The sequence below is a fragment of the Miscanthus floridulus genome, chromosome 16, assembly GCF_019320115.1.
Source record: "Miscanthus floridulus cultivar M001 chromosome 16, ASM1932011v1, whole genome shotgun sequence".
Taxonomy (NCBI): domain Eukaryota; kingdom Viridiplantae; phylum Streptophyta; class Magnoliopsida; order Poales; family Poaceae; genus Miscanthus; species Miscanthus floridulus.
In genome coordinates this window covers 32,885,020-32,895,064 of record NC_089595.1, presented here as the reverse complement: position 1 = coordinate 32,895,064, position 10,045 = coordinate 32,885,020, and the positions used below count along the sequence as shown (strand labels likewise).

The 10,045-nt window shown below is 54.1% G+C and overlaps 1 protein-coding gene across 1 annotated transcript; it reads right to left on the bottom strand.

Moving 5' to 3' along the window:
• Positions 1-489: 489 nt before the first annotated feature.
• LOC136514128 (uncharacterized) lies at positions 490-4,944 on the bottom strand. The gene is made up of 8 exons (XM_066508116.1): positions 3,285-4,944; positions 3,080-3,179; positions 2,903-2,976; positions 2,557-2,792; positions 2,349-2,435; positions 1,476-1,575; positions 1,159-1,381; positions 490-1,049 (listed from the first exon to the last, which is right to left on the bottom strand). Exons 1-8 carry the CDS (start codon positions 4,905-4,907, stop codon positions 676-678), a joined length of 2,817 nt encoding a protein of 938 aa, XP_066364213.1. The 5' UTR covers positions 4,908-4,944; the 3' UTR covers positions 490-675.
• Between the last annotated feature and the right edge of the window lie 5,101 nt (positions 4,945-10,045).

Here is a 10,045-nt window from a genome sequence, read left to right as displayed (position 1 = left end):
CAAGCAAATAGTAAAGGGTGTGTTTGGTTCCCCGATGGAATCATCCTTGCATCCGCAGAGCCATATAAACCCTATGTCGTCCAGGTTTGGATCCGTTCATTCTGTATATAGTGGGATCTTGGCTCTGGGGAGCAGCCCAAATCGAGCTTCACTCGCTAGCTAGGCCTGGTGGACGCAGAGATCGAGTGCGGGGTTCACGCGTCAGTCTCACGTGTCATGTATGTTGAATCTGCCAGGTAACCAACCAAATAACTTACTTTTTTGTATCCGCTGACTATGCAATCTTACCAAACACTCTCGTTTTCTAAAGCACGGTTTCACCTAGTTTACCACCCCTCATCCGAATATAGGATCCACGCCTCGTCCGACAATCAAACACACCGAAAAGGTATATGCAGAGTACAAAGTCGATCACCACCAATTAAGCACCAAATTCCTCTGAAGTAGAGCATTTAGTTCTCTAATCAACTCCAAATCTTCAATCAATCACAGCATTACACTACGGAATGACGGTAATATCAATATCCAGGTCTAAACGATGACATGGATTGAGTACTAATACAACAGACTATCACAGTATATATGTCCGCATCATCTTCATTCTCAGAGTCAGAGCTGAATTACACCACAGTTCATAGCACTGCAGCAATCCAGGCCAGTGGGTGGATCGGTCGGTCACTTCATGCCATGGAGTATACCGCTGCGGCCGCCGCGCGGGTAGCTGGGTTGGGGGGCCATGGCGCTCGCAGCCTCGCCGCAAGAACGCCAGCCGCCGCCACCGCCAGCGCCCGGCTGCACGGCAGTAGCTCCTGGCCCCGGCAGGGCAGCGCTGATGCTCCTTCCCCCTGGGGACACGGCGGCTGCGCAGGCCGACGACGACGAGTTCCCTGCGCGACAGAACCTGTTCAGGGACACGGTGCCGTTGACGAGGTCGGTGTAGCGGAAGGGCGGCGCCGTGTCTGGGTCCATCTCCAGGAACGCCCGCTCGTCGTCGGTCAGGCGCGCCACCGGGTCCGCGTACTTGCGCCACCATGCCTCTGAACTCCCCGCTGTGTTTTGTTTGGGCACAACGTAATGGATACGTGGTTGGCACAGGGTCAGACAGAGGCTACTGATCGATAACTGACATGATGCTCTCTCTGATGAATGAATGAATACCTTGTTGCAGCGATGGAGGCGGCAACAGCGGCAGCGGCGGTGGCGGCGAAGCGACGGGTTTGTGGAGCATGGTGGTGCCGGTGATCACCACCAGGCTGAGCCTCTTGAGTTCCTCCCTCAGCTGGGGATCCACGGGCCTGAAGGAGAAGGACCTCTTCCATGTGTCCGCCGTAGAGGCTATGGCAGGTATCATCAGCTTCTCCACTTGCACTGACGCCAGCACCTGCGAACATCACAAAGATCAGAGCAAGAGGTTTTAACAGCTGGTTCATCTTCCAGACCTGTAAAATAGTGACTGTCGTAGTGTCGTTGTGCACCTGCTCCGCAGCACTGACCAGGCGATGCATCATTCCTTGTTTCCGGTAAGCTGGCAGTGTGCCCGCGAAGGGCATCTCCGCCACTTTTGTGCCATGGATCCTGTAATAATAAGTAATAACAAACAATTAAAAGAGGGGAAGCAATAAGGCATGCACAGCAATCATGTTTTCAAGGCATCAATTCAAGTATCTCAGCAACAATAATGTTGCTTTGCACAAATGACTCTAGTCTTATGGCCCCATATATAGGTTCAGACAAGCATTGGAGTTCGCTCTTATCTTCAGGTGATGCTTGCAAAAGCCCCAGATAGTTCAGCTTTTTTTGCATATGTATATGCTTTTTTAGGGAAACAAGAGGGACAAGTCCCTACTGAAATATATTGGTTATCTCTAATAAAATCTCCTGTAGGGGCTCTTGAGCCCCTCCAGTTTCCTCAAAAAGAAAAAGAAAAAAAAGAAACAGAAATTACAACAAAGAAGGAAAAAAAAAGGGAGGCTCCTTTGAGCTTTTGCATCCATGACTCTTCATAAGCTGGAAAACTTCAGGTTAGTATTGACATTGCATATATATATGGCTGATGTTAATAGCTATACCACGTTATTACCCTGCCCCTAATTAAGCTTTGGCACAACTGACAACTGGTTAATATAAGCTTAGTGCAGCAGCAGAAAAAGCTAGGCTAATGTGAACAATTTGATGATGCATGCAACTAAAATGACCAGCTATGCCAGTTTCTGCCATTGAGCCACTGGTTTTACTAATCTAATCCAAGTAACAGTCCCAGATTGGTAGAAAGAAATAATAACAAAGCTTGCGATAAACTAAGTGTTAAGGGTGTCGAGTACAAACACAAAGAGAAACTAAATCCAAACCTCAGCAGGGCTGCTGAAACGATCTCTCCATCCTTCTCCAGAACCATGGTGTAGAACCCTTCGTAGCTTAGCCGTTTAAATTCAGACCTGTACGTTCAAGCATGAAACATCTTCTATATAAGCGGCAGAATTAACACTCTATTAACTGAATGACATCTCAGGGTCAGTACAAAAATGTTGAAGCCACACTCTGACTCAAAAGACTTACCCAAGGCTATACACAGCTTGGTGGAGCATATCGATCTTGGTGCGCCGATCCTTCACCGGGTTGAAGCACTCATTGAGCACGCCGAGCGCCACTGCAAGCTTCACGTTGCGTTCCAGAACGGCAGGCATGCTCTGGGAGCTGACTGGTTCGTCTTTCTGAATCCTCAAGAGAGACCACGAGAAACCGTCTGCGGTAGGGTTCGTCACGCCTGTCACATCTGATAGCTGGGCAGAGAGCTGAAACATCCATCCATCCAAAGAGAAAATGGCACCGTGTTCAGTTTCTATAACACAAGAATAAAAAACAAATACAAAGGGGAAATAGTGGCATATCAGCAAGTGTTCACCTTCTTGCAGGTCTCGCCGCAGTACGCGCCGATGTCGCGCCCGTTGCCCAGCAATGGACGGCAGCTCTCGTGATCTGCATTGTCAGTTTACTTACCCCATTACCTTCTCTTCAGAAAGCAGCAGAGAAAAAAAAAACCAATTGAGACGGTGACTCGGCAAGCGAGTGAGACGCGTACACTTGCGAGCACACTGCTGGCATGTGGACAGGCCCTGATCATCGTTTGACATGCACAGCGTGCACCGGCAGTAGTGGCACGACCACGAGCCCTCTGGAACCTGAAAATGGTTCCAGCGTTGTTGTTGTTTTCAGGCAAACAGAGCGAGCACATCGATTCAGAAACTTTGCTGTTGCACACAGGACAGGAGTATGTATATACGGACCTTGATGGCGAGGCACTCCGGGTGGAAGGTGGAGGTGCAGGAGTCGCAGCAGAGCAGCTCGCCGCCGTCGGCGCAGACGCCGCAGGCGTCGTCGCTGGAGTCCTTCTCGCCTGCCTTGATCTTCTCCATCCGAGGAGACATGATCCTCTCGACGACGACCCCCTTCTTCTGATGCTTCGCGAGGAGCCTCCTCTTGGCCTGCGAGTTCTTCTCCTCCTCCAGCTCCAGCGCGGCCCTCACCTTGGCCTGCGCATGGAAGGTCTTCACCTTCTCGTTCTCCCACGCCTCCTGCATGCACTGCAGGAGGGAGTCGCCGGACACGAGCAGGAGCTTCTCCCACGCCTGCTGCTGCCCGGCGCCGGGGACGCACCGGGCATTGGCGTGGGCCTCGAACACTGGCAGCGGCACCACGGCGTCGCAGCACCTGCAGTGGACGCCGGCCCTGGTGACTGCGCCCGACACGACCTTCTCCGCGCCAGCGCCCGCGCCGTCGCCGCCCCCTGGAACGTAGAACACCGTCTCTCCGTCGGACAGGAAGCCCCCGTCAATGAGCCATGTCAGGATGGTGTGCTTCTTCGCCGGCGCCGGCGCCGCCTCCGGCGCCACCGCATCCACGGCGCTCCTCCTGGCGGCCAGGCTGCTGAATCTTGGCGGCGCCGCGGAAGCGTTCTGCTTCCTTTTCCTGCCGTTGCCTGCCGGCGGCGGAACAGGGACGATCTGAAGACCGTTGCTCTGCGCTTCCGTGCTGGGGCCAGATTTTGCCAGGCCAGCAGCAGGCTGGTTCTCGACGACGGCGGAGCTCGCGCCAGCGGCGACCGCGTCCTTGGCCGTTCGCATCTTGCTGGCGGCCCTCTGCCTTGGCTTCCTGGACGGCGCCGGCTTACTACTGCTGCCACTAATGTCGTCCTTGGGCGCGCGCATCCTGACGCGGCCATTCGCCGCCGCGGCGACCTTCCCCTGGGTAGTCGGCATCGCGAGCACAGGCGGCAGGCGTTCCTGTTCTGTTCTGTCGCCTGCCAGTGGCAGCGACTTCGTCTTGCTGGTTGAGCTGGATCCGGTGGCGGCGGTTGCGGCCGCAGTGATTTGAAGGGGCCTCGCGTTTGGTGGTTTCCCGCGCCCCGCGCCGCTACTGCCGGGACCAGGATCGTACCTGCGGGCGACGGCGCCGCTTTGGACGGCGACAGCGCCACGGCCGCCAACACTGCTGCTGCCGCCGCCATTCGCTCCCGCCGGCGCCCCGGAGGCGAACGACGACGGGGCCCACGCGGGGGAAGTCACGGAGGGAGACAGGACCAGCGGCTGGCCCCGCGGGGACATGCCCGCCGCATGGCTCCGTGCCCATGGCGGGTGGCTATCCCATCCCGCGAAGCGCAAGAGGAGCTCCAGCGTGTTCCTCCCAGGTTCTCCACCGGGAGCACGCACCGCCATGGCGTTCGCGGCGGCGACGCCACTGGTGGTCGGGTGGCCGTACCCGGCGATCGCGTGCGCCGTCGGCGAAGGCAACGCGGCGGCAGGGTTGAGCACGGGGAATCCGTTGCTCGTGGCGGCCGTGGCTTCTGCGACGTTATCCGGCCTCGCCGGCACCGAAGACGACGACGACGGCATCCTGCTCAGTTCACACATGACAAGAAAATGTTATTATTGTCCAGACGAAGGTTTAAACGGAATGAATAGTCACTTCCATGAACGAGAATAAATAGAAAGCGAGTAAAAAGCCTTAGGAAAACAAATGGATGTAAATTGTGACCCAACATTTGCACCAACACAGCAATACATTATGAACATAATGGCATGCAGCCACGGAACGGAAAAATCTGAAATCAATAGTTTCTGCGGTCATTCTGAGGCTGCACACATCAGCTGTGTAATAATAAATAAGGTAAAAAAGAAAATCAAATAATCAAAGAGAAAAAAACTCATAAAAGCTTCGCATGCAGCTTCCATCGGTGAAATCACTCGTGAAACTAACCATTTTTTTAGGGTGATACTATTGACTGTCATTTGTAGCTCTAGGTGTAAAAAAAAGCCCAACTAGGAACAAAACTAACGACGCAGGAGCTGTAACATGCATGTTCTTTTGTTCTTGGGGTGAAAATGTCATTTCATGTTCCTGATTTTTGGGATATTTAACTTATTATCATCCTTACGGGTGACACTCCTCCATTTGCCGGGTTTAGATGGAAACCTACATATTTGCCACGGTAAACAGTGAATGTATTACGTATTTGTCATTTTTGCTGAGCTAGCACGTCTAGTGAGACAGGCAACATTGACACATCCCCCGAAACTACTTATGCCCACGCAAAATGTTCTCTTTGCCCTCGTCTCTTTACTTTTGCCCCCAGCCACTCTCCCTGGGTCAAACACTCCGCTCTCCACTCTGGCAGCCGCTCCCCTCTCCCAGGGCCGAGCTCGTGCTGAACGCCACGGCCCTAGCTCGCTGGAGCTCCGGCGAACCCTAGCACCAGCGGCGGCCTCCCTCTTCCCCTGCCCCCTGGCGCCATCTTCTCTAGCTCCAGCGAGTTCGCTTACCGCCATCTTCTCCAACTCCGGCGAGCCTTCCCCGTCCCGACCTAGCCCGACCGCCCCTACTGCCACCAGCCAGAGGCGGAGCCACCTATATGGCGAGGTTGGGCGGCCGCACTACCCCTCCGGCGAGCACCACAACTAGGACCCCCATCTCCGGCGGTAGCGCAGGTCCAAGGCTCTGACTCCGAGCGAAGAAGAGGGCGATGACGACCGGGAGTCGAGCGAATCATCGAAGCAGAGGGCATCCGTGCTGCTGGGCCGTCTAGCCAACAAGGCCCAATGCACGGAGGCCCACCCATCGCGCAGCCCAAAGGCCTTAGGTCAAGCAGCAGACCAGCAGTGGCGCCGTGCTCCCATCCCATCGCCACATCACGCTCGCTCGGCTCGGTTCGATCGTGCCTCCGCAGTTCGTAGTCCGCCTCCGCGCTCCCCGTGTCCGGCCGCCACTCCGCCCCGCGCGCCCATGCCGCTCCACCATGCCCGCGCGACCGCGCTGGTTCGAACCACCGCCGACTGCCCTACCGCAATGCCACTACGCCCGAGCCGCCGAGCCGCCCTACCTCATTTCTTCGGCTAGCTCCGCCACTGCCACTAGCTCCCCTAAGCCACCCGGCCACCATCCCACCACCTAGCCTACCTACATGCGCCCGGCTGGGCCCTTCTATACCCGTCGGAGTTGGAGAAGAAAGAGGGGGAGAGCTCTCCGAAACCCTAGCTACCACCGCCGTCGTCTTCGTCTTCGATGCTCATAGATCTAGGAGGATGAGAAGGAGGAGTAGGAGGAGGCCTACCTCGCTGGAACCCGATGTCACCGCCACCGGAGGGGAGGGAGGGAGGAGCTCGCCGCGGGCATGGGGTCACCGGGAGCGGGCGCAGGAGGGGAGGGGAGGGAGGTGCTCGGGGGGAGGAGGAGGAGCTCGAGGGGAGGAGGCGAGCGTGAGGAGAGCGACAGGTCACGCGCTCGCCAATCACGCGACCCGTCGCGTAGTAGAGTTTCCAAAAAGGAAAACGGGAGGGGGGATGAGGACATTTCCATGGGCACCAGTTGGTTTATAAACATCCTACCATGCTGTTTCTCTCATGTGGCGTGCTAGCTCAGCAGAAATGGCAAGTATGTAACACATTCACTGCTTTACCATGGCAAATGTGTAGGTTCCCGTCTAAATCTGGCAAATGGAGGAGTGTCATTTGTAAGGATGGCAATAAGTTAAATATCCCCTAATTTTTTATTCGCTAACTGTATCACGCAACATGCGACCCATCTGCGTGCCGCTCGCCGAGGAGAAAGAAAAAAAGGTTAGGGTTCAAGGGTTAGGCGAATCCACTCACCGGTGGCCGTAGAAGGAGGTTTGGGGGGGCACCGGTCATTACACAGCGGTGGTTGCGTGCAAGACGGTAGCCGGGCAGGGCGTCAGAGGTGCCACCCATCAGAGCGGTGGAATATGGCGGTTGGGCAGGGATGCTGGCGGTGACATTGCGATGTAGGTGATTTGGGAGGGTGGGGTCAAGAGGTGAGGGTGGGAGGCGAGTGGTGAGTGGTGCGGCGAGGCTACGTGAGCCGCCAATCGTGGGTGGTTTGTAGCCTAATGACCTAGGTGTGACCCTTGCCAAAAGGGACAGGTAGCCTCACACCGAGATTTCGTGACCCACTGCATGCTCCTATCATGGGGGTTGAGATATTTCCTAGGGGAACGAAGATTCCTCGTGGACCCATTGCCTAACATGGTATCCTTGTGGACATTTAGAGTTAAGGGCTCGCTGACCGCTCGGGTCTGGGCATCATGTCTTTAGTTCGGCGCATGAAGGCCTAGTCATTGGTCTGAGCCCCAAGCGACCAAGAGTCAAATTGGCCCAGTTGGGGAGGCCGACCAAAGTGGGCAAGCCATCTATCGCTGTCACTGAGGTCTAGGCTTCGAGTCTACGTAAGCCTCGGAGGCCTTGGTTGTTATCTGGCGGGGACGCATAAGCACAACCGCTAGGTGTCGCCCCTAAGCCCCTGATTTATTAGTAGAGTCAGTTAGGGGGGTTAATCTTGTGGTAAGAATGTTTAGTAATATGTTTAAGCAACCCTAGTCCTAGGTATTCATCAGGAGCCCCCAAGCCTCATGCAGTCTCTCCAAATCATCTTTGGGATGATGGTGAGGGCATCATTATTTTCCTGGTCGTTCGCTTGGCAGGCCAAGGCCCCAGAACTTAGATCTATGTCCTTCGATGGACGAGAAGGACACCTACACAACTTTTATGCTGGGGATGCCTTTGGTGAGCTCAAATCGGCTGAGCCTAAGTGGGGCCCAGATAATTCCGCATGGGTATCTAGCTTTGGCCTGCATAAGGCGCTCCGCTTACCTAACTTGACATGGGTTGAGCGACTAGCTTGGAGTTTGGTCATCACTAAGGTTCCCAACCCCATCGAGGGGTTTCATGATGTTTTCATCGGCTAAGGCCGTACATTGCACGATGGGTGTGTACTCCGTGCACCTAAGTCGAGGCCGCTAGTGGGCCCATTGTGGCATGCCTGTTGCTCATTCTCCTGGTCCAAAGGTGGCCACATATTGTTCGTAGACTAGCCTTAGAACCTTAGGCTTCACAGACCAAAGAAGTCCAAATGCCCACCGAGGGGCCTTTGCATCGTTAGCGAGCCATGATGGCATTTTCATGTAGTCCATGCCTTACGAGGCATGGCATCTTAGCTCCTTGAATCCACATTGTCCATGTGGTGTAGGGGGATGTTATCCACCAATTCATCATGGAGAAGTTGACGTGGCGTGGTGTCCTCCGGCACTGTGTGAGGTCCCCGCTTGGGCCTTATCCGTGTCACCCATTGAGCGTAGCATTTCAAATTCTCCAATCCACGCTGCCTAAGGCACGAGGACCGGGGAAGCAACACTTTGATTTTTGCGCATGCATGGCACATGTCATCCTTTGGGGCATGGCATGGCCATCATATTATGGTGCATGTTACATGGTGGGACATGATGGTTCCCCATGCTTGGAAATAAAGGAAGAAAGAAGGGAGTGATTTCCCTTCTTCGCAGTTGCTCCCCAGTCTCTTTTGTATCTCACCCTTGCTTCCCTATTTCTTGCACCCCACATGTGTCATCGCTCACCATCTTCTTCCACCGTCCTCAAATCTTCCTTTGCTCTTCATCTCTCGGTGAAATGGTGGAGTTGCAAATTCTGAAGGCGGAGCAGTGTTGATGACATCATTTTGACCATCAAACTTGCACCTAAAGTGGAGTTAAATCAACATCATAGTAGTGATTTATATTTTCAAGTAACCTAGTTCCACTTGTACTTAGAAATTATTTGAATGTAGAAAATTTTGCTCAAAATCCATCAAATTCAAACACAAGAAGCAAGTGGACATTGTAGGGTCACTTGGAGCCACCTGGTGGGGTTAGCTGACCCTACCAAGGGTCGCCCAACCTAGCCCCACCACTGTCACATCACTGATCCACCTCCCTATTAAGGAAACACACTTTCATGCCATCCTTGTCATTGGTTTGAACCACAAAGGCCTCCCACACCTTGTGCTTCTATCTTCAAATCACTACAGAGCGCCAACATGGCTGTGGCAAAGGAGGCGGCGACCGATGGTGCTATAGAAGCAACCGAGGGAGCTATCCATGTTAGGACAGGAGTGGGAGCAGGGGCATGGTTTTGTCTAGAGGATGGAGATGACACTGAAGGCCCACATGATAGCGATATCAGACCTCGAGAATGCGTTGCTGGGTAGTGCTGCAAGGTCTGATGTTGGCGATGTACACGCTGATGCCGGTTGCTCTAGCGACATACACTGTCATAATAATTACCATAACATAAGATAATTACATGTCTGCTACTTAGGCTCCCTTCTTGTCAGCAACCTCCTTGGATGTGACCTTTAGGGTGCCCGACAGTTTGTCTAGGTTATCAGCGAGTAGGTGAAAAGCATAGGCGTAATTGGGTACTTTCTCCTCCTGCAGCATGCTGATGGTGCCCAGACTGAGCTCTGTTAGCACACCGTTAATCCTCTAGAAAGTCTTCTAGAAGAGGCTAAGCGCCCACGCATCACCATGCCCAAAGGGATTGAATGGATATTCGTTCAAGTCATCGGGCATGACTTCATCATCAGATTCATCCATCATTGCGCGATCAGATTCATCGGCTGATTCCTTCGTCCGTGCGTGCTTGGCTTCTATCTCTGATTCCTCCTCCGTCTGTGCATGCCTAGCAGAAGACTCGACCATTGC